This window comes from Prorops nasuta, unplaced genomic scaffold (assembly GCF_024137725.1).
Source record: "Prorops nasuta isolate Cenicafe-Biocafe unplaced genomic scaffold, Cenicafe_Pnas_1.2 PNAS00010, whole genome shotgun sequence".
Lineage (NCBI taxonomy): Eukaryota > Metazoa > Arthropoda > Insecta > Hymenoptera > Bethylidae > Prorops > Prorops nasuta.
In genome coordinates, this window is record NW_027116807.1 from 1,135,127 (window position 1) to 1,162,886 (window position 27,760).

The 27,760-nt window shown below is 44.1% G+C and overlaps 1 protein-coding gene across 2 annotated transcripts; it reads left to right on the forward strand.

The window, feature by feature from the left end:
• The first annotated feature begins 2,007 nt into the window (after nt 1-2,007).
• rau (RA domain-containing protein rau) lies at nt 2,008-27,121 on the forward strand. 2 transcript variants are annotated; one of them, XM_066733249.1, is made up of 6 exons: nt 2,008-2,497; nt 3,734-3,956; nt 23,304-23,560; nt 24,097-24,160; nt 24,249-24,497; nt 24,638-27,121. In XM_066733249.1, exons 2-6 carry the CDS (start codon nt 3,750-3,752, stop codon nt 25,037-25,039), a joined length of 1,179 nt encoding a protein of 392 aa, XP_066589346.1. In that variant the 5' UTR covers nt 2,008-2,497; nt 3,734-3,749; the 3' UTR covers nt 25,040-27,121. The 2 variants fall into 2 exon arrangements, with proteins under 2 accessions (XP_066589346.1, XP_066589345.1); XM_066733248.1 differs by having other exon boundaries at nt 2,008-2,514; nt 24,638-27,120.
• Nucleotides 27,122-27,760: the final 639 nt, after the last annotated feature.

The following is a 27,760-nucleotide window of genomic DNA, read 5'->3' on the forward strand; positions in this document are numbered from 1 at the left end:
CGAAGAGCAGAGTCACGGCTTATCGTATGGAATTCCAGCGACTGCGATCTAATTGAATTTTCTCCTCGAGATCATTTGAATGGGAGCACTCTCCCCCCTCCACGCCATTAAACTAATTTATACATGTATAGCACGTGAGAGACAGTCAGCTGTTTGTTCGAGAAAAAAGGCGAGCACAGTTGGAGCGCGCGCGACCGAATCGCGATATTCCGCCTCGGCAACGTCGTCGGTCCATCGCTCCTGGAATCGCGAAGACCGGACAAAAACCTCTTACTTCTAACTCGGATTTCTTGCAAGAGCCGCGCGCCACGCCGTTATACATCCTACTGTCCCTTTTTTCCCGCGCAACCTCAAAGATAAAAGCTAAAAAACAGTCCAGCCCGGTAGCTTTGCCTATAGGATTAATTCGCTACACCCTTGATTTTAGAATCGATTTTCACTTGGAATCTCGTCGTTATTTATGAATTAAAATTCGCGAAACAGATTTGTATTATATATATATATATATATGTATGCGAACTCTATATTCATTCGTATAACTTTTGCAAAATTACTTCCATCCTGTTCTTATATCGACGCACGCTCATTATCGCGCTTTCCCTCGATAGCTTTTACGCAGCTTTCTTCATCCTATATCGAAACGATCGGCACAGCCGAGCTAAAGAGAAAGAGAGTGAAACCGTTGCTAAACAGGAAATAAGACGCGTGAGACTAAATTTTCCTCCAGTGGAATAATGATCGGTCTCTATCCAGGAGGCGCCAATCTTACAACCGGAAGAGATGGAATTAGTTTTACGTTAAATACGAATTAGGTTTATCCACTTGATATCGAGGAAGTAACCTATTTAACACTCTCGGTCCCTTTTCCGGGCTCCCACTTGTAACTCGAATGCAGCTGCACCCGTTCGCCGCGTTGCAGAATCGGAAGTTCCCTCTGTGTGTTCCATAGGAAGGAGCGTTTACATATATATATGAAGGACCCGCACGAGGGAGAAGTATAGGTGCACCGAGGCACAAAGTTTGCAATTTTAATTTGCAAAAATCAAGACAATTTATATACGCTATAAAGAATAATTGGTTACTATACTTAATTCTTCAATGGTAGAGCCTGTACATCGAGCAAAATGAGATAAATCCTCCAAAGTGTCTCAGAGTCGTCTACACTCTGCACTTCCGGTCAACGCAGGAGTAAAAAATGAAAGAATCGAACCGAGCGAAATGAATGGTCGAAATGGTTGTACGGCAATCGGAGATTGGTCAGGAAATTATCGGGCTTGACGCGTTTACCGATTCTCGAGAGCTGGGAACCGTGACGAAAAAATTGAGACAAGAAAGGGCCCTTCATCCGACGCTCGCTTCCGTCCCCGATACACACGGCCCACATTCCATCTAAACTGCTTACAGTAAATAGATGGCCTATCTACCCCCCCCCCCCCCCCCCATCCCTCTCGCGTTCTTACGAACAACAGAGTCGAATCTGCATGTGACCACGAGTGTCAATAAAAAAGGTTGAAAATTGAGAGAAGAATAAACGTAGCGCGATAAAACTATGCGTATAGGATGAAAGAGACGAGGATCATATATATATGTACAAGACTTGTTTGGTAAACAAAGCTAGGTGGGTGGGTTGGAGAGAGAGAGAGAGAGAGGATGCTGTGTGGAAGGGCCCGTATAAAGGGCCATAAACGGGCAGGCTGGGCCCTTTGGGGTCCTGGGCCGTCGAGTTCCGGTGTACCGCCCCCGCACGGCACGTCTGCCACGCAGGAAGGTCGTACTCCCCCCCCCCCCCCCCCCATCTATACGAGCTGCCAGCCTGTGCCACACGAAGCAGTCACTACACCTCGTAGTACGTACACGGAATACCGAATCGGTGTGCGAGGCGAGCGTGTGCGGAGGAGCCTCTCTCTCCTCTCTCGGAGCGCCGCCGCTGCAACAACGCAACTCGAGGAGAAAAACCTGCTGGCAGTGCTGCCGAGAGCAAAGCGTGTGTATAGCGTAGCGTCAGTCACTCAGTCGGCTCGTAGCGCTCGTCGCGTTCGCTTCGTCATGACACCCACTCGCTGCCACTTTTCTCTCGAGTCCTGAGAAAATTCAACCACTTCGTACACAGGATACACACGCGCCTACATTTTCTCAACAGAGTTTTTCGTCGTTCCCAGTGAATTTGGTCAATTATCGAGACGAATCTGGAGGAGCCAACGGTTCGCACCAAGGATTATTTCCATGTGGGATTCTCGCTCGTCCGAGTAGTCGAATTTTATGGTGCGTGAGTGCAGAGCCGTGCGTATGTGTGTGTGTGTGTGTGCGTACGTGTCTGTGTTTGACAGTTTGGCAGGCGACTGTCGGTAGAGCTGTCATCAGTGCACCGCAGCGCGAGATCGCGTTTTTCCTCGAGCAGAAGCCACTGGAACTGGAAGGATGATATGATTCCTGGACACTGAGGCGTTTTGCATATTCCGCGCGCGGGTGCGGAAAGCACTCGGCTGTAAATTCGCCAGTGAGTAACTCGTCGCTGTACGTATATATATATATATAATACAAGTACGCTGGTTTCTTATCTCGGAGCACATCCTCCCACGTTAGCCTATATATCGTGGGAGACCACTTCCAATTTCCTGCCAAATTCCCATGGAATATATACTCACTTTATTTCTGCACCGCGCAACACGGTCTTGCAGATTTTCCACTAATTGTATAGTATTAATTAAATCAATGTAGCTCGGCCTACACGACTTGGACAGAAATTGCTAGTCGCGCACAGTTTTCATATCGCAACTTTCCATTTGCATATATGTACGCAGGTTTTTGCCTTGGACGTTTTTCAAACTTTCACAATTTTCTTGAAAATAGCAATTAGAAGTTCAGGGAGGATGCGTCGTGTCTCTGTGAGAGTCGCTATGCGTAAATTGGCGATCGCACCGTGTCGTTGATCCATGGTCTGGCACGGTAGACGACACCGGGAGCACGGCGGACACGCGATAGGGAAAATAAAGAATTCTAACGGCAATTTTGCACTTTTCTCAATTTCCTTGCGCAATCACGCCACGGTACCTGGAGAAATTGCCTATTGTCGCAGCTCGTTACCGTGCAGCGATCCTTCCTCGTCGTCGTAAGAGGAAGACTCTATATAGAGTGGGAGCAGACAGAGTGCACAGAGCCAACAAATCAAAACTCGCTCGGCTCGATGATTGCCATAATAATAATATATACATGTCGAGTATAACGAAGCTCTCAGGATAATAATGGATTAATCGGAAGCTGTTCTCGCAGCGTCTCGCTGCGATCGCTCGAGTAAAGAATCGTGTAAAATAATAGCTCCTACGTGATTTCCCTATTAGCCTCCGCTGCAAATAAATCTTTTCGATCCTATGGAACGTCAAGCGCGAGAGTATATACACACTTACTATTAGGTGAATCATCCGTATAATTACCGCGACCACAAACTGTTCCGCAAATTTGCTCCTTAAGCGTGATTCCAGTGGCACGTCACAAGCACTCTCTCCTTGCTCTCTCACTCTCGCCCGATGTCAAAGTCCATCTTCGAGACCTTTAATTCCTAAACGAGATTCGCCATTCTTGCCAGAGAAATTGACCAGCCGCCCGATACGTGCACCGAGAGACAAACGAGTGATTTTATTGAGATAATTCCTTTGATCGGATATATGATAGAATTTAACGAAATTAATTAAAATTTCTTTGCGAAGGGATTTTGTAAAAAGATTGCATTGTTCAGGAAAGGATTTGGAGGGATGCTGAAGCACGTGTCAGTTTCGCCGTGGAGAGGCCGAGCGGATAGCGTAAGTTTGGCCTCGAGTGGGGGTGCCAGTAGCTGCGGCAGCGGAAGTCCAACCCCTGGACACACTCCGCCACCCTCGAGAGCGTCTTCCTGCGCATCCCTCGTACCCCTAACCAGCCTGTCGAGTTTCTCACCCGCGGACACCGGCCCATCGAGACAGGTGAGTTTTACCGTTAATTAACACACACACACACCTACACACGTAAACACACTGCAATCGATAAATCTCGCTCGACCCTCGCGCCAGCAGGTCTTACCTATGGAAAAACCATCCAATTTCGTTGGATCCACATTTTTTCACACGCCTCGGCATTTAGCCTTAAGAAAAAACTTCCATCCGTGAGAATCGCGTCGAGACGAACTTTGGAACGGCGAAGAATTTAAAGATTTTGCTGTGGATGATGTGTATATATATATATGTATATATATATATATATATAGACTAAAATTTATTTACGTCGAGCGATTAATACAAGAGCTGCGTTCGCGAGATCTCTGAGACCCAATTTGCATACAGATGAGGAAAATTCTTGCACCGATGTATATATACATATATGCAACAAGGCGATTTAATAAAAATTTGCACGGGGGAGGAGGAAATTGCCAAGTGGTTCGTGGCAGTAAATTCTTAATATTAGCGAGTGGAATGGTCGTACGAGTGAACCCGTCCATGCATTAGTCGTTGGCTACGCGGGGGAGTGCAAAAAGTAATGACGCGCGCCTCTTAATAAAGCAAACGAGGGAAAGAAAAGGAAATTCAGCGTGAAGCAATAAGCACAGAATTTTCTGTCTGCTGGAGCCCTGCGACCAAAGCGAGTTCGTAACTGGACAATTTATCAACAACTCTGCTAGACCTATACGGATTTTTTCAACCATTCACCTTATTCGTCCGGCAATAACACTATTAAAATCTACCATAGACCTGCCGAACCAACGAACGCCGCAATCTCTGCACATTTCTCCAAAAAAAGCTTTAAAAACAAGGTTCTTTTTAACCTTGAAGATAAATTGGTTTGCGAATCGTATTGAGAAAATGTGCAAAGTACTGCAGTGTTCTCTCGAGTGGTGTAGGGAGGGGGTGGGGATCGTGTATTGGGAGACCATGTGTGTCGTTGCTTGGGCTATCACATATACAGAGGGGGGGGGGGGTGAGAAGAAGGATGGAGGACCAAGGGCAAACATCATCTTGCGCATGGATGGCCCTCGGGAGAGTCGTAGTGTTTCCGTTGGCGTAAAAAGGGAGGAGAAAAATGGCAGCCCACTTGCAGTGGGACTAACTCAAGACACAAGAGGGGGGAGGGGGTAAACAGGCGCAAACGCGGTTCGTGGGAAATTCTATCGGGTCTGTCGCAGCGAAAGAATGTGAAAAAGGAGAAAAAGAAAATAATATATATCCGCAGCCAAGGATAAGCAGAGATATTGCACAAGAGCAAGTACGGCGAGTCTGTTGACTCTGCAAAAGCTAGGAGGTGGATGTACGGATTTTTCATTGTTTTCAAGCAAAGTCTGACCCGTTTCACACGCGGGCGCGCAGAGGTCGTCGGCGTCGCGCGCGCGAACCCACCTCTCCCGCTCCTTCCGTTAGAACGGCCCGAACGAAGAACCCCGAGAAGCTGCGCGCGAACGCACTACGCCTATCCGAAGAGTTCCTCCGCACAAGTGCCCCTGCCCTCCTATTCCTCCCATGCCCACCATGTGCAGCCTGCCTCACTTTGCCGATTGAGTAAATATTTTTCCACGGACTCTTTTCACCAAGCTAAATTCTTCAACGCGTCCGCTACTTTCGTAACTCTGCCACGCACTTGCAGCCCACTTCAAACGGATCTGGTGTATATACTCGATCGAATCAACTTGTATACAGAACCAGCTCAATCTCCATTTTTAAATTTCCATTCTGAACTCTTGTGAATGAAACGAGACCATATATATATATATAAGAAAATATCAATGAGTCTTTGTGTTACGTAGGGTGACGCAGGCTTGTCCCCGTGATATTTTCGTTGAAAGGAAAAATGTTTTGGGAAGAAATCAATGTTGTTCTCCAGATGCAAATGTTTACGAGGAGGATGTTACACGTGTTACTGTCTGCTGCTCTCACGTTTAACCAGAATAAGTTTTATAGGTGTATAGCTCGGCGCATCGTGCGCTCTACGCGACCGTAAATTCTGGAAAAGTCACATTAGGGAGGTCGGAAAAAAGAGGAAAAGAAATGGTTGTATATACGTATACATTCACCAGAAGGCGAACACCATAAAAGTGTCTAATTCTTTTTTATATCGAGCTATCTAGAAGGGCTAGAGAGGAGAGAGAGAGAGAGAGAGAGAGAGAGAGAGGCTCGCGACCTTATATAGTTTTTTGTCGAGGAGGGGGAGCGTGGAATTCTTTGTGAGAACGCTGCATACACAAAGGCGCCTTTGCGCCTTGCTTCTTGCGGGAGAGACCTTAAATATATACCATATGCCAAAATTAATAGCCCAATTAAAATATTACATTAACAATGAAAAATTAACTTCTTCAAATACGACTCTCGACTTTGTCTCCGTCCATCGCATCGGTTCGAGTGGCAAGATACTTTCTCGTGACGTTTTCCACGACTCCGTTCCGCTTCTGGGACCTGTCCGACCCTCGCAACATCCTTTCGCGACGGCGCGTGCTTCCGGTTTTCTTACACCAACCTATATATCTAATACGTAATACCGACTACCGACCGGTTTCAACCAAATAAACAGCCTCCTTGCCCCCCCACCCTTTATCATCCATCGCATACTTCAACGAAATGGAGAATATTATTTCGTCGCTTTGAATTTCAATCTTTTTAATTACGAAATAATTGACACGAGATTGAGCGTATCTCGTAGTTATAGATACCGACCCTCTACTGTATAATTCTTTGTTCGTCTGATCAATAAGGAACAAACGCTGCTACCGTATTTGTCATACTTAAAAGTTTGACAGTGGAGAAATTATATGGGAAGTTTGCGTTGAAGAATATTTCTGAATTTTTTATAGGGGTTTTTCAGGGATTGTACGCTATATATATGCGCGAAGAATACCAGGAAGTAAACTGGCGCAAATTGTGGCTTTAATTATTACGTACCCGCATGATAAGCGCGCGACACGATGCAAGAATAGAGAAGAAGAGGGTGTCGTCGTGGAGGATGGTGGTTTATGGCGAGCTGGTGATGGATAAGGGGGGGGGGGGGTGTCCTCACATCCAAGGCTTTTAAACGCGTAGACACCGCAACGTCGACGGGGGAATTGCGCGGCATCACAATGCCTCGGTAATCAGGATACAACTCCGAGGGCCTCGAGGTCCTTGCCCACTTCCAAGGATGCCTCCCCTCTCCCCACCTACCACTCGCATACCAGGGCACGACGACTTCCGTTTGCTGGAAAAATTTTTTAATACGCTCCCGCGCTGCACTCCTACCACCTTAACCGTTAATTTTCACATAGATTTCTCTATATATAATACCTTCAGGTCCTTTTCATTTATAATCATTATATTTAACGTGGAATTTTTCATTTAATGAAAGAGGGCAAAAAGAATTCTGGAAATTGAGAAAATTGAAGGTGCGGCCTCCTCTTTCTCCTCTCTGCAGCTCTCCATTTCTTCTCTCCTGGTTTTGATTTAATTTTCTTATATATATATATATATATGTATATATATAGTATTAAAAGTAGCGCACTGGAATTCCGATTAACGAGAAGAGATTAATAGGCTCGTGGGGATTTTTATTTGGAGAACGTAGTAGTGGCAGTCCATTGACTGAAATAATTATAGGCCATTATCCACCTCCGTTTGATGACGGAAAAGGAGCCGACCGAAACTCTTTTGCTCGACTAGATCAGCTTGTGATTCTAGCCGGTATGGTCGGGCTTGAATAAACACATTTCCCTTCTACAGGAAAACACTATTTGACGTGGAAAAAAATCACGACAGCCGCTCAAAAGCTTCGAGACTCTATATACGCCCCCACGAATGTCTTTTATCAGCCCGCGAGAGTACATATCATTCCCGATAAATCCCAGCCTTGACAATTTCACAATCCCCAGCTACTTCGAATCTCTCTCCTATTCATAAATATATCTCTATATATATATATACGTAATACTCTCCTTCGTCAACGATCTCTCAGCTTTCGTATACCTCTTCGAGATTTATCGAACGACATTTGCAGCCTAGAATCTGATATTTTATCACGCCAAGACTTATCACGGAAAATTGTTTACCGAGCGACTTCTTTGTTGCAGAGATAAAGTTATAATCGCAGCTGTATTACATCGAGTATAAGGAAAATGGTTACGATCGAATGCTAAAACCTTCCTTAATCATTTTTCTTCGACATTATCCTACTTGAATGTTCGCTGCAAGAATGTGGAATTTAACAAGTTTGATTTTTTTTAAATTCCAAATGGAAACCAATCAACACTTGTGCTTTCTCTCTTTCACGGTTTACCTCTCTTGTTCCGTTACCGATGTCATTTATTCCTTTTCCAAGAAGAGCAGCAGGTTTGTCCGCCCAGATAGACATGAAATCGCAGTTTGTTCGGCCATTCAACTTTTTCCACCTTCTAATAATCCATATCAATGATAATAATAATAATCAGGCTGTATATTAGGCATCCGATGTAAAATCTTTGAAATGGACACGATGAAATCTATATCATATAAACATATATATATATATATATATATATATCTACGACAGAAGGGTTTAGCACCGAGCGAGAATCAAAGCGAACGGCTCGCGTGGCAGAAGGGGAAATGGAGAAGCGGATCGTCTGTACTTTCGCTGCTTTCAAGGTCGATATTCCACGATAATGTTCAATTAAGACGCTTGGCTGATCTAGGCGGGTATAACGCAATTATCCGCGATCCGGAATTCAGCGAATAATCTGGACTCACGACCACGAGCCAAGTCTTGCTCTTCTTGCGTAATAATAGTCGTACGCTGTTTCACGCAATAAATTGTTGGTTCGATTCATTAATCTTGACCGAGAATTCTGCCATTACAATTATTCCTCGTGTTTGTATATATATAGTCAAAGATTAAATATATATAGGATATCAGAGGGAGAGAGAGAGAGAGAGACAGGTCGAGTAACATGAAACGGAAGCTCGATGGAGGTTTTTGCTTCCGTTAAAAGTCCAAGTAGAAATAATCGCTATCGGAATGATGATGGTGGATAGAGTAAAACTGGAGGAGAGTTGCGGAGATTCCTTAAATGAAAAAAGTTGGGAACAGGATGTAGTGGAGAGTGGCGAGTCGAGTGATAATTTCATGCTCGGCTAAGAGACTCCTGATGGAGTATAAGATCCGCCTATATATATACGTATACTATCGGCTGTCGTAATTGCACGAATTCCTTGGACATGATTGTCGTGTTTGGGGCTACCGGTGAAAGCACTCACAGCTGTGTCTGAGCGAGCGCACGCACGCACGTGTTCTCCACTATATAGTACAGTTGAAGTACGAGAAAGTACTTTTGCCTGGAAATTCGGAACACACGAGGAATATTGTTATTTTTCCTTCTTTGATTTTTTCCACGGCGAATTGTTCGCCGCTTTTGGAATTGGTCCAAGTGTCGAGGCGATAGTTGAATAAGTTATGTGGATTGCATGTGGCATTCCGGTGAAAAATGACGCAATGACTCTAGTAGCACGTGCAATTGAATCTATAAGCCGGTAGTGGGCTGAGAAGCAGGCATGTGCCACTCGTCGCTCGAGTATCCAGTGATTTTTACATATGTGTGTGTATATAATTGGCGATATCGGGAACGAGCGTGCCAACGCATTCACGGAATTTTTCAGTGACGTCCTCGATTCCAACACACACAGCTCAGTCGAAACCTGTTGGTCCTTCGAAAGTACCGATCGATCGCCTCTTCGTCCCGTTCACGCTCGCTTCGAATCGGACATCGAGACTCATCGTGCCGTTCACGGATATCGTGGTCGCTCTTTACTGGACAGAATGTGTATATTGCGTAATAGAGTAGAAAATTATTATATATATATATATATATATGTATATACGTCATAAGGCTAGAAAGTGTTTTTGCAATTGCTGGAAAGAGCGAAACCGCGAGGTGCACTCGCACTCAGCACAGTTAATTTGACATCTGGCCGGCCGAAAAGGCTGCAAACCACGACAATTGCGGTTATTTCGCACGACGCCACAGATGTTCACGCTTCTCGTTTCAACAAAAACGAACAATGACCATTGCAACAGAGAATTCTGTATACGGGCTTCATTCTTCAGCAACGTAATTACACGAGCTTTCCCACAAAACTTTTACAATGCACGTATCAATTAAGTGGATGCAAAAAAGAAATTGTGCAAAAAATTCATCAACAATGAGATTAATTATTTTGTCGAATATCGTTGTATCTGGTGGGACGACGTTAATGCACGTGGAACGGCACTAAAGAGAGGGGGGGGGGGGTATAATTTTCAGAGATTTCATGCTTAATCCATCTGTATCCGCACAATTGACCATCGAGAATGGACAAAGCTGACCATTCAGCAACTTCACCGACCACTACTGTATATCGTTCGCGTTCGTGCTTTAAACTTGCGGATTCTCGACGGAATGACTCAAGTACGTGGAAGGAGAACCTGTTTGCTGGTTATTACGCTTTCCGAGTCCACGAGATAAAAACGACCGAACCGTGGAGTTTCGCGTTACTCCGCGGTGACCGCAGGAATTAATCATCTCGTCTTCGCGCGTACCATCACCCCTCCCACCCCTTTTGGAACTACCTATACCTGCCTGAATATCCCCCCCCCCCCCCCATTTGCTCCCATGGCTACTTTGACCCATGCACAAACACAATTTATCTCCCCGCGATGCACGAAGCTGCCGCACAATCCTCGAAACGATAACGGCTCCTACTGATAAACCAAAAGCGCAGTTTCATAAAACACGCTCGTGCATAAATATGTATAACGATGCAATAAACAAAAGAAAATCTCTACCATAGGGACGATCGCGTATAGAAATAAATTTTATAGGGCTTGGCAATATTCTACCGGTGCTTATTTAATTGATAATATAGAAAATTAAGATTTTCCAAATTAACGATATTCGGAGGGTATATACTATACATATATGTATATAGGAGTGTTGAAATTGATTTGAGAAAATAGGAACCCTTCTTGTTTATTTTAGCGAGGAGTCGATAGAACCGAGGTTATCGCGTTAAGGCACACCGAAGAAGGGAGAAAGAGAGAGAGAGAGAGATGAGGTTCTACGCATAGGAATATCAAGAAGAAGAGTGAAGAAAGAGTGAATGAGACCACTGTGTGCCAGATGTTCATTCGAGACTGGTTCAATTCTCAAATCTCGTATTATTACTATTTCCTAATAATGATGACGTATTGGTTTCTCTCGCCACTCATTCTGGTTCATAGATGCTTGCAACGTTTACCGATAAACCGCGTATTATAACGCTTGACCCTTAGACGATTCATAAAATTCTATTGCTCAATCGGTGCATTCACTCCCAGCCTACGCATCGTTCGCCATCCTTCCACTTACGTTTCAACAAATCGCTCAAATTTTCTTCGACATTTTTTTATCGCTTATTGCCAATTGATAAAGTCATTATTTCTTCAATAATACTTTTTGCGTCTGATGCGATATAAATGCGTGCTCTCTCTCTCTCTCTCTCTCTTCAATCTACCCTGATGATAAGAGACCATTTGCAGTATCTGTGCACTGCAAGTTTAATAAATAAACTCGAAAGACTGTAAACTCCACATGTTCCCCTCCTTCGCTAACGACTCGTTTACAATATTAAGTAAATAAATTGAACGTAATTAAAAACACTGCTTTTTTCAAGTAAATTTCGGTATGGTATAAATTAGCCTAAACGCGAAAAAAATGATTATTTAGCGACAGAAAATATATTGCAGAAACAAGTCTCCAAGCGTCTCTAGAAAATGATCATTTATTTTGCTCGAAATTACACGCAACCTTTTAATATATACATGTACAGTATATAGTTACAGAGTATAAACTCGTGTTTATACGTCTCGAGGACGGAATTCAGATGGAATTCAGATTAAGCGACCCGGGTCGGTATAGCACAGCGCTGATAAGCCGCGATAATGCCGCCTAAAATCTTTGGGAACCGGAAGTCTTCTGGACGAGGGTTTATTAACGCTACTTAACGTGCGATGTACTGTAGAATCTTAAAAGAGCGAGAGAGAGAGGGGGGAAGGAATGAAAATGAATGGAATTTCGTTGCGTAAAACGCGGCAAGTGGGAACGGGAGTAATTAGCGAAGGAGGAAACGACTTTGCGAGACGCTAATAAGCGAAAAGCGTAATGATTTTTGCCAGTTGCAGGTAGAATATTGTGTAAAATTTGCCGAAGCAAGTATCTCTCTATTTCTTTGATGCAAACTGAACAATGAGAAGGAATCGTAAAGGCTTAATGAATTCTGGGAATAGTGGTTGTTGTAAGAGTCGGAAGAGGTCAAGCGATTCGTCCAACTAAATAATAGTATATATAAATATGAATAACGCTGGTTGAAAAGTCCGTTGACACGACGTAGAGCGCGCGTGCGCAAGGGAGCCCTCGAGTACAACGACGACTACGAAGCGACGCTGTGCTCTCGAAACTTGCCCGTGTCCAAGCGGAAGTGCCTCCTATCCCTCCTCCCCCCCCCCCGCCCCCTCCCTAGAAGAATTCAAGGCAGGATAATGCATTAGTCTCAATAAGCTACGGTTAATTCGATCAAGCGATCGTTTCGGTTTATTCGTACAGTATATATACACGTACATACGACAAAAACGCATCATCGATTTCTTGAGAAATTCACGGAAACGCAAGAGTTATATATATATATATAACAGTTACAAGCTCGCCTTTCTTTGGATTTCACGATAAAAATCGATAGAAGCGGGGATATTAAATTTAAACGTAACGCGATCCGCGCGTGAATGACGGAACGGAATTAGCAATGCTTATATATATATATATGTATTTGAGATAAGGAGGTTTCGGTGTATCGGTGCACGATACTCGCATACGTTTGATTGGCGAGACACCCGATACATGAAATCGAACGAGATAGCAAGGGATACAGTGGCGCCGCGCCTATCATTTACGTTCCTTCTGTTTAGCTCGTAATACGCTGTAACGCGTAAGCGCGACTGGTCGCGTGCATTACAAACATTTACGCCTCGTTTCCACAGGCTTATACCGCGCGTCGTTTCATCTCTCTCTATATATAGATGTGTGCGTTCCGTGTAGGTGTGCGCGGCTGCACAGGCTCATTGGTCAAACGACGCGAGTGTGTAAACACGCACACAGGGACTGTCGCGTATCGCGTTGCATAAAACTCGATTCTACTGGGCCACCGTCGAATGAATGCCGCTCATTATATCGCGCGAGCGACTCAAAATTCAAATTGAGAGTATATCGACTGCTGGAGAGGAGTACGAGCTGTATAGGGGAGCTTTAGCCTTGTTCTCTTGGTTTCCATTTATTTTCATCCGGTTTCTCAGTGTCTGGTTGATGTATTGATTTATCTCAATTTATTTTGTCAGGCGTCGATTATCGGTTTGTACAGAATTTATTCGCGGATTTGACTTCCGGAAGAGGCTGACTCGACTTCCGTTTTTCTTCATAAAATATTTATAGGGTTGGGAGAAAATTAATAAAGATTCTTTTTTATGGCACAGGATATTGCCTGTTAAGGTAGCTAGATACTTGTATCGCTGCATGTATGTAACGCGTAAAACCGAATGAAAATAGAGCCGCGTGCTTTGGCAGTCGTCACGTCCGAAGGGCGCGCGGTCGAGTTTATTTTTCGCTAGCGCAGGAAACTCGCGCGCTAAATAAACGCGCACCTGTATTCGGCGCAACGCACCTGCATCGAGTCCTTTTTTTACCTATGAAAAGCTTTTGAAGAGCGGAGCTATTTCGAGAATCGAGTCGCACGTGACCAAACACTCGCCCGGCAAATAGCAGAAATAGCGCGCAGCTCTCGACGTGGTTCGTTGCACCGGAAGTTTGTATTCTTGAGCGAGGTGAACCGAATTATTCCAGGGGGGTGGTAATAATTGCTAGAATGGAGAACGTCGGATGGTTCAAAGGGGATGTTGGATTCTTCAGGGTGGCTTATCCGTTTGGCCTCGGTTTCCTACATATATATATATATATATATATATATATATATGACTTATTGACACTCTCCGGTCAAGTGAAGTCAAGGGGACGGGTCAAATGACATAAACACACGTAGAGAACAGAGCGGCATGGCCACGGCGCGCTCCTCACCCCGCCGGATCATTTTTCACCAATAGCCAATGATCTCTTTCCTCGGAGATGACGTCCTCGCGATTTCATGCATCACCTTCGGGAAAAACCTATGATTACGTGTACTTGGTAATTGAATTCATAAGAAACGTTTCTCGTTGATATTCAGTAGCAGCTCTTTACCAAACCTTACCTGGTGATCTCGAAACTTTTGCTTCAGGCTGGAAAACGAATTAAAATTCCAAGTTCAAGGACGATTACGAGAACGAAGATTTCCGAATTTATCTTGGCACGGATTTTACGTAGAACGTACGCTGAGATATATTGCATTATTCATGAATAATCTTTGAAAAAATCTTTTCATATATATATAATCCCCCAGGACTCTGTTGTGTGCACGTGGGGTGGTGACCTTATCGCCTCGACGGTTCCGAGTGCAGTCAGGTGTAGTACGGCGCGGCAAAGACTTTGTCAGCAACGCGTGCTGCGTCTACGAAAGAGATTTTACGGCCTTCTTCTCGAAAAACTCACCAAGCGAAGCAAAAGGGAACGCGTACACGCACGTGCGAGCTCCATTCGGCTGCTTCTCTCTCTCTCTCTTTCTCTCTTTCTTTGTTACTCGGACGCACTACAACTTCGCCCCCGTACTTGAGCAAAAAATCATACCTAAATTACACCGGTGTGTGGTACGAAGACCCTTTATCCTCTCCCTACACGCGTCGCGTTGTTCGAAGTTTTTGTTAAAATTCTATAGCCCAGCTGATAAGAAAGAGAGAGAGAGAAAGACTAAAATAAATCGACCAATCTATTAGTTTCCCGGAATCCTCTCACTAATCAGCATATCGTATTATTTCACACTCTCGGATGAGAAACTTATGGCCTGAAATTAATCAAACATTTTCCTCTTAATTCGCGCTTCATTAGGCTAACAATCTTTATCTCGCTCAATTTGTTCCGTGTCAATCACGCGTTCCACAAGTTCCCCGACGAATTTTCTCGAGATACATGTGCGATCTCGTGACGAAACGTGTATAGAGCAATGCAGCAAAACTTAATGAAACGTAACGTACGAGCATCTGTTATTTTGTGTTGCTGTGGCTGCAGCCTGCAGTATCCACGAGCTACGCTACAAATTAACCGGATGTAAGTGTGGATGCTAATAATTGCGCGCGCGTGCGTGTTGGTGGTGGAGAGAGAGAGAGAGAGAGAGAGGGGGGGGGGGGAGGGGGAGGGCTCCAAGCTGTGGTCGAGTTGTTCTCGTTTAAAACAATCAGCGGAGAGGAGGAAGAACCAATTATACTATATACGAACCTGTTGTCACCGACCTTCTCTCCACTATCCGATAACAACAACCTTAACTTGCAATAGATCTTACTGTAGTATGCGCATGGAAATATATAACTGGACAGGAAGTTTTCCAATTGGCTTCTCCTCTCCTCTCTTCGCCTCATCTCGTCTCGTCCCATCAGCCACCACTTCCACCCCCCACACAAACACACTTCTATCTTATCCTAGCCGGAAACAGAGATCTTACAATTACTCATTATTCTATCTTTCGTAGAGTTTCGTGGAATTTTTCAACAATACACGCAAACATGTGTAAATATATTCAGTAGCATCTTCTTATCAACGGTTTAAAAATACTATAGCTCCAGCAAAGATAGTGTCTTTCCGCTGGTATCGCTAAAGAAATTCAAAATAAACTTATTCCTTCTTGTTTCATGATTCTTTTTCTTCGTATAGTCTTCGGGTTTACCTCTCGGTTAATACCGAGAAACTTTCGATGTTCGGCTTGGAATACGAGGAACGATCCGATTTTTGTCCTTGCAAGATTCTGTGTTTTTAGTGTACTATAAAGGGACGCGTAGGAAAACAGACTTTAAGGGGGGACGGAAAGTCTTCTCCCGATAGGAGAGCGTTCTCGTTGAACTTGAGGCGTGTATGTAATAATATACTGTCTGTGTAAACAGCTGCGTGTCTGGGCCGAGTAGCCTATAGACGTACATACGTCCACTCGAGAAAAGGACCGTAGAATTCTCCAAGGAAACGCCATAGAACTTGTAAATTCTCTCTAGAACCAAAAATATTTACTACACATTACTACTCTGACCGACAAATTTCCCTCTAGAGATTATACCCAACGAACTCTATTCCCTAAAACTCCCGAATCGTTCCAATTTATCTCGAGCAGAATAGATGCGCAATAATATACAGCGTATATATTATCCTACGTACACGTTATATGTGTAGTAAACGAAACATTACCTCATCGGCATTTCCGCACGACTCGTTTTTATTGCAATCTAAGAATGACTCATTATCGCGATGATACATCTCCTAACGAGTATCTATAGATTGCGGAGTGTTTCACTCTCGCAGAAAACGATTGCGATATTTTTATTAATTCGAGGAAAGAATATAGAAGAAAAAAGGGAGAAAAAAATTGATAGCTTCCTGGCGCGCGCGCAGCTCGTTCGTGTCAAAGCAGTCCAAGAGGAGAGGAGGAGAAACGAAGCCATGGGGTACCATATGGCTCCGGAGGATGCTAGCACAGGAAGGAAGCTTTCTAGTGTACGTATATACATGCGTGTACAGGCGGTGGTGGTATTATGTTGCAGCGAGAAGAACATATTGCGAGAGAAGAGTAGGAGGGGTCGGTGTGGCACGTATGTACGCAAAACCGGGCCAGCCGATGGCGATGAGGGCACGTGCCCCGTACCCCGTTTTCTCTTTTCACCTCTTGCCACGCGGTCTCTCCTCTCCCTTTGTGTTCATGTCGGCCACCGGAAAGGGCTGTCGATCGTCAGCCTCTCTTCGCGGGGATTATATATATATATATATATATATATGTACTATATAGTTCCTCTCACGCGGAATAGAATATTCACTTGAACAAACTCGACGAGACTCTAATTATTATTTGCCAATCGATCCCATATCTCGCGTTATAATTCGCACGGCGAAAGAAGGCATTATATCCGCGCCTCGCTCAGTCGTGCCTTTCTAGGTCGCCAGGTTGACAGCTGCAAATTGCTACGGGGATGACTCTGCATTTCTTGTCGGAATAATCGCACGAGTTTCTTAAATTATTATAAATTACTTTATAATAGGTAAGTGAATCATTGACCGAATTTCAATGATCCACTTGCGTGGCAACGATACACTATAGGAAGGAGTTTGTTCGAGTTTGATTTTTGTGTTTGTATCCGAGGAATTGTTGATCGTGTCGTAATTATGAGATTAACGCTGCAAACGTGGTGAGGGTTTTTTTTCTCGCACGTATTTACATTTAGAAAGGGTCGTTCGAAGGCGAAACGGTGTATAGGTTTAGTGTCAAACGGGATCCTGGATATACGATTATGAATTTTCAATGGTATTCCGGAAAGGAACGAACCGGAGGCGAAGCAATAACGTTGTGGCCTGGCGCGTTTACTCCAGAGCTCGAAATGTTTGGCTGGGTTAATACGAGTGACAGTGATTGACCCTCGCGTGGAATTCCTGACCCAACGGCCGTGTCGGCTTCGGAGACTCTCGCGGTTGACCCCTGACACGGCCGACACGCTCGATTTAACGCCAGGCTGATTGTCCTGAAGGAGGATCGGTAAAATTGCGAGCTCTCGTGATTCGCAAACGGAAATCAACTTTTTAACCGTGGCTCCGACTCGTTTAATTACAGCGATGCAGTTTATACATGAAACTTGTATAATTGCCACTGAAGAATAATCGAACAATTGATGAAGAGGGTGAGATTACTCGATCTATATCGAATCGCGCGTTTCTTCGGAGAAAAGATTTCATTAAGAGGAGAGAGAATTATAAGCGAGTTCCCAGTTGTGTTGCGAGTAGCTCAATTATATCGAGGAAAGGCTCCGCGAAGTTATGTAAACCGAACCGTGCGAGTTTTGTTTTGGACCGCGGCGAAGGACAAAAGTTTGTATTCGGGGCGCGCGGAGTGTGGACGCGTGACGCGCAATTCGCGGCATCGCAAAAGTTTCCACGAAGCGTGCGAAGTGTGCTTCGTCTCGTTCGCTATTAACTAGGAATTAAGTAAGCTATTCCCAGGCTTTCGTGGCCATTGTAAAATCTCCCCGTGACAACGGGAAAGTGCGCGAAAGTAACGAGTAAGCGGCCGCCGGAAATTCATGCCACCCTGCGAGATTTCTCGTCCAATTCCGAGCGTCGCGTCGCTTATTCGCGTCTCGGAGAGGACAACGCCATGGTGCTCCGACAGAGAGAGAGAGAGAGAGAGAGAGAGAGAGATTGCGGGGATAATGCTTCAAAGTCACATGCTAGACCCTTCCATTTTCCCGAAGAACAATCGTGGCCCGCTATTTGTCAATAAGCTAGAGAGAGAGAAACTATTGTGAACCGCGCCTCCTTTCGGAAATACCAAACTGTAGTCGCGATAAAAGAGTAAAGAATATTACTTTGCTGACTCTGCACTTTTATTGCCACAGAGTCACATATACATATATGCGTATACACAATACACTCTTGGCTCCCGACAATATCGCCAAACTCAGCTAAAGATTAATCGGCGAAAAAATGAAGCGAGCGTTCCAACACGGGATAAAAAAGAAAAGGGGAGAATCGCCAGAGTTTTCGCGCTATTCGCTCGCTCGTCGCGCGGAAGCCTCAATGTCGAGTAATTATCCCGGGGATTTCAAAGGGAGCGTAGGAGGGTTCCTCGTCGCTCCGAGTTTTTCTTACAAAATCTCCCCCATAGCCTCGTCCTTTTCTCCAGCGGAAGCGGTGGCGCGTTGGACCGAGAGGAGAGAAGAGGGAGAGAGCACCTGAAGAACGCCAACCGCGCGACGCACAGTGAAATACCAGCTGAACGCTGTGGCAGCACGTGCCACGAATCTCGGCATATGCAAAGAGGCGAAGGAACATTGAATTTCGAAAGTTTCATTCGACATTTCTCCCTTTTGCGAAATTTGATGAAAAATTATTTGAAGAAGGCACTCGTGTGTGTATACTGCCGGCTAGCCGAGGTATTCCTGTGAGACTATATTCATCGAGCCCTGCGGAAGGTTGTCGTGCGTTGGTAACGAATAGTCGTGACGACGCGTGAAAAAATAACAACGTCGAAGGGTTATGCGGCGAGCTGGCACGTCCACGTTTAACATTTACGCCACGTATGGATTTCCTTACCTTCTCTCCTTCCGATTAAAAATCTTCGATGTATTTCACATCGCGAGACTCCTCTGCGGATGAAGAAGAGGGGAAGCCATTCTAGATACATGTATATATATATATATATATATAAACATCACGTGGATGATAGTCGCAAACGCGATTGCACGTTTCCTGGGCTCTGCGCGGCATTAGCCTACTTCCAATTGCGTTTGTCGTTGTTGCGTTAGCGATTGCGCATGCGCCGTTAAACGCGATAGTCGAAAAAAGGGAAAAAGCAAAAAAAGCGCATGAATTCTCGCGATTGGCGTGGGACAGCCTACACAGCCGGAAACTCCGAGCCCAGAATTTCGTAGCAGCTATATACATGTAATAATTACAAGGTCTTAACGCGTAATGCAATATATATATATATATTCTTTGCTCGTTCATGGTTCTGGTAATGTGATATAATAAAGAACGGAGTATAAATTATAGTAGCTCTGTGGAAAGTCGTGTATTTGTTTAGAGCTGGTGTGCTCGTGAGAGAAAGAGGGGGGGGGGGGTAGAAAATAGGCTCCGACTGGTGTCGTTTACCTCAGAGAGAAATGGGAATGAGCCGCGGCATAACGGGTGACGGATTACCTTCGGGTTTCCAGTGCTACCGATAACGATAATCGACTCTGATAAGGTTATACTATTTTTAGCCAACCTAACGAGAGATGTATATGTATGTGTATTTTATAAGCTGAGGACGAGTCAAGTTGCAACCTCGGGGGAACACGTGGATTGATTTACCAGACGTGGAGTAGCCCAATAGAATTTCCAGCTCGATCCTTTGTAAGCGTTGTATATATAATAGGCTGATCGATGATGAAGAGCATAAAGATGCTCGCGTTGATCGAATTTTGGGGAAGAATCACGGCGGAGGGGAATGAAGCCAGAGTCTGACGAAAATACAGATTCCTGCGGTTCGAAGCGTCCGATTTTATGCTCAAGTTTTATGGATTCTGCCCTGACGACGTTTCCCCCTGTTCGTTAGGGTTTGGCGACACATGGCGTCTACACTCTCTTCTCCTTCAACGTCTCTATCCACCTTGTACATCTCTTCTGGTATTTTACAAGCGACGCTCCGTATTGGCGGATAGACGGTTCTCGAGGGCCAGCAGCTTCTCCATCGTTTCTCTGAATTCAGCATCTTCCCAGTGGCCCCATTAGAAGACCCATTAGACGATTCTCGGTCTTTACGATCCTTAAAAGCAAAGGTCGAACCAACTGTTCTTCTCCCTTTTTCCTCTACTTGCTGTTATTATACTCGCCCGCAATTATCGCGCGGTCCTGTGGTTAATGAAGCAAATCTCCCCAATGTCAACTATATATATAGCAATAATTATATCCATCGGTTGCGTCGTAGCATTGCGAGTCGTGTGCGGCGTGTAATTACGTGAAAGTCAATGGCACGTTGCAGCTGCGATGTGTCAAGACGAGCCTCGATTCGGATTCTGTCCGAAACGTCGTTTCTCCTTCCGTGCATGGGACCATCGGGTTATCTGGCACGCGACGATATATGTATCCATACATATTCACTAGATAGAAATATACTCGCTATATGCTATTTCCGGGACACTCCAGTCTAATTCTTTTCCCATTGAGAACGGCTTAGAACTCGATCTATATAGTCTTCACACTATTTTTGAAGTTACCGCGCGCGCTTTAACGACCGCTCCATGAAAAGCTGCTTTTTTTCTAACAGATATTACGATGCGCGATACGATTTCTGTCAAGAGAGGGAGAGAGAGAGAGAGAGAGAGAGAGAGAGAGAGAGAGAGAGAGAGAGAGAGAGAGAGAGAGAGGAACCAGTGGTTTCCCTTTCGAAACATGCTGTGACACCGAACGTATGTTCCATTCTCACGTTTCCATGGGGGTAACATTATATACAACTAGTGTTATATACAAGTATTTGGTATATATATATAGCTGAAGAAGACAATTGGGAGTCAGCGGTCGCTCGTGATCAGTCTTACGGAAATCAATTCCATCTCCTGCTGTTCCAACTGCAGATTCTTCAGGGACCGGTCACGCGTACCGGCCGGTACATCCTTAAATCCCGAAACACGTGCCAAAGGCACGTTCTTCACACCCCAAGCAGACTCGCGTTCATTCGTTGCATAGAATTTGTCACGTAATCCTCGGCCAAGCTAGCCGTTCCTTCTATATAGCTATATAGTACAGGAATATATACATGCATATACTTAAAGCTGTGTACATACCGTGAGCTGCTTCGATTCTGCTGCGAGAAATGAACGATCCGCCTATCTCTATTTTCAGTGTCTCGAGCAAAATTTATACGAGTCTCATTAGCAGCATTTAATCGGAAATTTTTTGCTCGTTCGACAAAATTAATTTCGCTGGAGACAGGGGAACTCTGTATATACGGAGGTATCAAAGTGCAGACGACACGTGTTTGTCCGAGGATTTACACGTTATTTGTGAGAAGAGACGTTTCGAACGGCGAAACAAAGATGGAGGAGGAGGTGGGGGTAGGTTTTACGAGTGTGCGTTGAATTAATGGGGTGCCCTGCCCAACTAAACTAACGAAGCCTCACGTGTGCGTTGTACGGCCGCACCCTGCGAATATACGAGTTGAAAAACGGCTCCACGGCTCGTTGTGCGATTCGATCTCATCTCCGACACGAGGCGAGACGGGCGTTCCCGAGTTTCGATCGAGGAAAAGAGCGCGTTCCGCGTGGGCGGAGATTTCTCATTCGGCGTGTATATACCGTCGGATTCCAATGCGATTACGGTGACATTAGTGTTGACCACGCAGGTTCCCCAGGTGCGCCCGCAACCTGCACTACTATATATGGTATTATACGCATATACATATGTGCGTATATATCTTATACGGTCGCGCGAGTCGACGAATATTTATCGTTAATTTAACTCCATTCAAATATGCTATATATACGACACGGAATGTCACTCGGACAAAGTAATTTATGGCAAATGAATCGTGCGGAGCGTCAATCGAATTTCGTCGCTGGGAAGTTACGGATATCAGAATAGCGAATAACGGTAATGAAATCCCGGCTGTTCGCTCATAAACCGCCCGCACCGTCGCATCGCCCCGATGGAAATTCTTCCGTATTACACCACAGGGAAGTGGTTTTTCGTGCGTGTAAACGCATCGTAAAAACACACGTGTCTATCACATATATATATATATATGTTGAAAGCAGTAGAAAAGCAGCGACGATTTTTGCCGAGATTCGTCAGGTCCGTTGAAAAATGAAAATAGAAATTGGTTTGGGGGAAGGGCTCCATTCGCAAAGGTCGTAATTGTATAAGAAATATGCTATATAGCTGTTTTAAAGTGATACGAGGGGGAGGGGTTTATTTGCAAAGGTCGTAATTGGGAGAGAGATGAGCTATTATAGCTGTTTTGAGCGTGTTAATAAAGAAGCTTCCGTTTGAGCGTAAAAGACAAACAGATGTGGGACGTGGAGCTATATAGCTATATAGAGTAGGGTGTGCGCGGAGTGATATTTCATAGAGGAAGGTCCTTGTCGAGTATGGCGGCATCCGCGCGGCGAGACTCGGGTTTATTTTCGGTAGCAACATCCCTCGATGAGCCGCTATCCTATCTCTCTCAAGGGTTGATATGGTTTTTATGGAAGAGAGCGCGTGGCCGACGTCTGTCCCCGGGTTAATTATGGACTAATTGTTCAGACTCTTGCTGCACTCTGCCTCGCTCTCCATGCAAACGCACCGGATCTCATCTCTCAACTTGAACGCATAACCCATCAAACGCGTCGACAATAATTATACACATGTATATATGTGGGGCCCGCAGCGACTGGTGGAAATTTCTTCAAGACCAAATCGCGCTATACATTTTTTTTTAATTAACAAGACTAACAACATCGTTTGGAGAGGGGAGAATCGATATCTATTTTGGACCTACACAGATCGTCCATAAAGTTCAAGGGTCCAGCTTTTCCCTACAAAGATTTGCAATTTTTACCGTAGCCAAAACGCGCGAGAAATTATTGGAATAATATTAATGTTTGCTTTTTCCTCGACTCAGCATTTTGATATTTGATTTTTCTATACTTTTCAGACCACCATCAAGGTGTACGCAAATTGTCTGAGACAAGATATCGAGTACAAGACGTTGAGTATCACGTACGAGACGACGTGCAGGGAGGTGGTGCAAAATTTGCTGAACAAGTACAGAATGCGACACCGGGATCCCAGACTGTTTTATCTGACGATGGAGGTAACCGTGAGGAGAGCCAACGTAAGGACTGTCTTGCCATTGGACGACGATGCTAGACCAGCGGTCCTGCAATCTTGCCATCCTCGTGGCGATTCCAGGTATCTATAGATATAAATATATAGTATGGTACATACCTGATTGTACAAAGTCTTGCAGTGGACTTTCAGGGAGGTTTCGGTCGGTCAGTCGGGCGGCCTTGTCGTGTAATTTCAGGCCCATCTCCGGATAACTACAAGCACGACGCAGCTCAAACCCCATCACTTTTTCCCTGCCTTGCCCAGAACAATCCTCTCCGTAGCGCGAACCAATTTCAAATTATAGATATATGTATATATATATATATATATCTGAAAGAACGAAGAATCCCAATGTCTCAGAGCAATTATGGGCGTATGATAAAAAAGTTAATGAAAAGGAAAAAATCTTATCGTCTCTCATACATATGCAATTTTGTGATATAAAGAAAACTAGGAGCGGTATTTAAATATTAATTATAATAAAATTTCATTGTTTAAATGCATGCCGCTCCTCCAGAGAAACTTTACCTTCCCATAGCACTTTGAATTCACCGACAAATTTAACACTAGCCATTTTTTCCAATAAATCGTCCTACAATATTTATTTATTTCTTCAGGTTCTCCCTGCAAGCCCGACGCGGTGGCCTCGTCAAGATTTACGACAGCGCTCTCATGTCCGGGGTAAGCGAATCTTCTGCATGATCCAGTTGAACTTGATCTTATCAGACGCGTATATAGAAATGCAATTCTACCGGTGTATTTTTCGCAGTCCCAGTACAAGAGTCTTCTAATCTCCGAGAAGACCACCGTGGACGAGTTGATTCAGATGTTGCTGAGCTGTTACAATTTGAAGGAGAGAGTCGAGCAATTCTCGCTTTACGAGGTTTGCGAGGGCGAGGAGTACCAGAGGAAATTACATCCGGACGACTTGCCCCTCAAAGTCACCCAGAGATGGACCAGCGTTGATCGGCACCTTCGTATTCGCCGCAATCCCGATTACAATCCTCAGAGGAGAAAGGTACACACACACACACACACACACACATATATATATACATCGACTAAAAAGGCAAAGAAAAATGAGTAAGAAATAAGAAAAGAAGCGACGCCGCGAAGAATCTATTTATAATCATTAACATAACTGGTGTGTCACTTCAGAGCATGTGGGCGTCGGATTCGAGCATCACGATGGCGATGTCGAGGTTGAACCTGGTGGGCCACGCCGCGCACTATCTCCAAAAGGACAAAAATAATCAACTGCTGCTGCATCAGCAGCACTGCTCGAGGAGCGGTAGCCTCGTCAATAACAGCAACAACCTCCGGCAAACGGATCAAAACGCTCGTTCCCTCGCGTCCCTCCAACAGACGAGGATCGTTTTGCCGCAGAAGACTCAATTATCCCAGCTGCAAGTACCCAGGATCCACCAGCATCAGCATCAGCATCAACACCAACATCAGCATCAACATCAACTAGCCCAGAGCGTCCCTTCGACCCCGCTCACGTCGAAACACCTCACTGCCAGCTCTTACGCCGATTACGAGAATTACTTGTTTATATGAATCTAGAAAAGACTCGAAGACCGCGGCTTCTCGTCTATATACACACACACACATATATATATATATATAGTCGAAAGAGCCTCTAAAACCAAATAGCTTTGAAAGTAATTATTCGAACGTTTCGTCGGTGTATTTTCTTGTATACGGTGTATATACCTATTGTATCGATAGCGTTGTTAGCGAGACCAGAGGTGTTTTCTCTTATCGGTCGATGGTAATGAAGTGTAGCTCGAGTTGCGAAAACCACGAAGGAATTCTTTTGTCAGAGGCCAATAATCCGTTCCGCGTACTCCGCTGCTCCTCCTTCGTGTTTCACACGGGGTTCGCGCGTGCGCTTCTTCGCAAACACCCTCTATCTCCGCACAGTGATCGCAATAATTACTCTGTATAGCATATATATATATATATATATATACGTAACGTCGACTACCGTTTCGCGAAAGCGCCTACGCCACTGTGAAAATTACCCCCTCTCCCTGATAAACGTCAGGCCCAGTCGCGATAATTAGATTCCGAGGGGGAGAGAGAGGCTATGTGCTATATACATATGACTCTGGTGCACGCGTGCAAGACCGTGAGAAAGAAGAGCCCTGCCGACGACCTTCCATAGCATTATTCGCCGCGTATACTCTTCTGGAACGTCTCATCCTGAGATGGAACCAAAAATCACACTCGTACGTACCGTCGATCGACCACGCTCCTCCGCACCTATGCTTTTCTTCGAGATACTATAATTAATATATATATTATAAACGTGTATCGATTTATAAATGTGACTTCGAAAGGAAGGACTTTGCGTAAAGAAGCTGCTCGTGCTTCTGTTCTTACAGTGTTGTCAACCAAAAATTTCTCTCGTAAGTGTGTATATATAGTAGCGGCACAGCATAATAATCAAGACTGTTCTCCAAAAGAAACGTTGCACGTGTCTCGTCGCGTCGGTAAATTATATAGCGTTCCAACTTTTCTTTCCGAGCGATCGAATTTTGTCAGAGGGAAAGCAGAGAGAGAATCTTGATTGTAGTCAGTAGAAAGGCAATTTGTACCAAAGGTAGATCTGTCCTAAGTGTTATATATATATATATATATATATATGATAGAAAGTAGCGTAGGTATGTTAAGATTAAAGCAACGTTGCTGAATTATACCTCTAATGGCACTGTAATAGCGCTTTTAGACTTTGTAGCTTATACAAACCTATCTTCTCTCTCTCTCTCTCTCTCTCTCTCCTGCGAACTTTGCCTCGTCGAATATTCGGCTCCTTACGCATGCTGTACAATAATTTGTATCGGCTGTGAAACTCGACGAGTGAAAGTCTAAAAAGAATCATTTCACAATGCGCTAATTTTATTATTTATTTATGTTCGTTGTAAAGAGCTCTAGTTTTATTCTATTCGATAAATTAAATTATTCTCAAAGTCAGAACTCTCGGACTTTAAACGTTGTTTCATTTTTTTTTATATAATTTTCTGTAATTGTAAATATTAGTTTGTTAAGGACCATTTAGATCACCGTATCTCGAGTACAACTTTTGTCGAATTAATCGTTGATTATCCGAGGGATAACGTATAGTCACCGTTTAGCTGCGATTGACGGATCAAGTGAGAAAAGGAAATTTTGTCATCGAAATCTATTAATCGTGTCTGATCGTATCCAGAATTATTACCAAAGAGTCGATACGATACGTAAGTAAGGATTTTAGGGTAAAGTGTTTATTAAAACGGCCACCGAATGTGCATTTATTCTTACTGCTTTTAGTTATCGATATACGCCGATCCGTAAGAAGTTATTTGTACGAGCCATGATCGTTCGTGCAGTGGTATGCTTAGCGATTCGCACAATAATGTAAAGGACGATTATAAAGTAAATGTTAGAGCAGCTACGGGTTCTTGAACCGGAGAGGTGATAACTTTAGCGGGACACCATTGTATTTCGTTGAGTATGCACGTTTACTGTTGTCTAAATGCTGTACCAATCTACCTAATGCCTATAAAGATGTAAATATTCATTCTTTTCTATCGTCCTCTTCATTCACAAAGAATAACAAATAATGATTTATGTGTCTCTCATGGAAAACCCATGCGATTGTTTCATTTGTACACCAAGCAAAATCCACACAATTCCCATAAGAATAATCAATATATGCCATCTCGAGTGGTATAACGTTAAACAGCGAACCAAGAAAGAGAGATGAACGTACACCAAGACTACGCATAGTTCATGTGATGATAAAAATTTTATTTACAAATGCGACAAATGTAGGAATTTGGGCATTAGTGAATTATCGGAGAAGAATCGACCAAAATCGGGTCGATTGATCAATTGTTCTCGAAACAATTTGGTATGTTAACCTCGCATTTTATACCAATCGTTCCTCTGGCACTCTCATCCATTTCTCTCCGAGAAGCCACCTACACTGTGGAGAGAGTCACTGAGATATAACAACAATAATAATAATAATAATAATAAGAATAATAATAATAATCATCATCTTTACATTAAATACGATTAGAGTCGCTAAATACTAATTTTAAGGACTATGCGGAGTTACAGCAATAGAAATATTCATTTCTCGAGGAGGGTGGATCGTTTTTCTGTTTCTTCCGTTTAATTATGGGGGACTTTCGGGGATGGATCTTGCCGGGGTCGGAAATATACTTTTTCTTCCGTTTTCTTTTAGTTCGGTCAAGTTTTCAAGGGTTAACATCACAGCATTGACATATC

What these genes read in the sequence shown, in the direction of transcription:
- rau (XM_066733249.1), top strand. Translation starts at nt 3,750, where the DNA reads ATGCTGAAGCACGTGTCAGTTTCGCCGTGGAGAGGCCGAGCGGATAGC. An exon ending in ACAGCGCTCTCATGTCCGGG is followed by an intron (nt 24,161 to 24,248) that starts GTAAGCGAATCT and finishes TATTTTTCGCAG; the next exon opens with TCCCAGTACAAGAGTCTTCT. An exon ending in ACAATCCTCAGAGGAGAAAG is followed by an intron (nt 24,498 to 24,637) that starts GTACACACACAC and finishes GTGTCACTTCAG; the next exon opens with AGCATGTGGGCGTCGGATTC.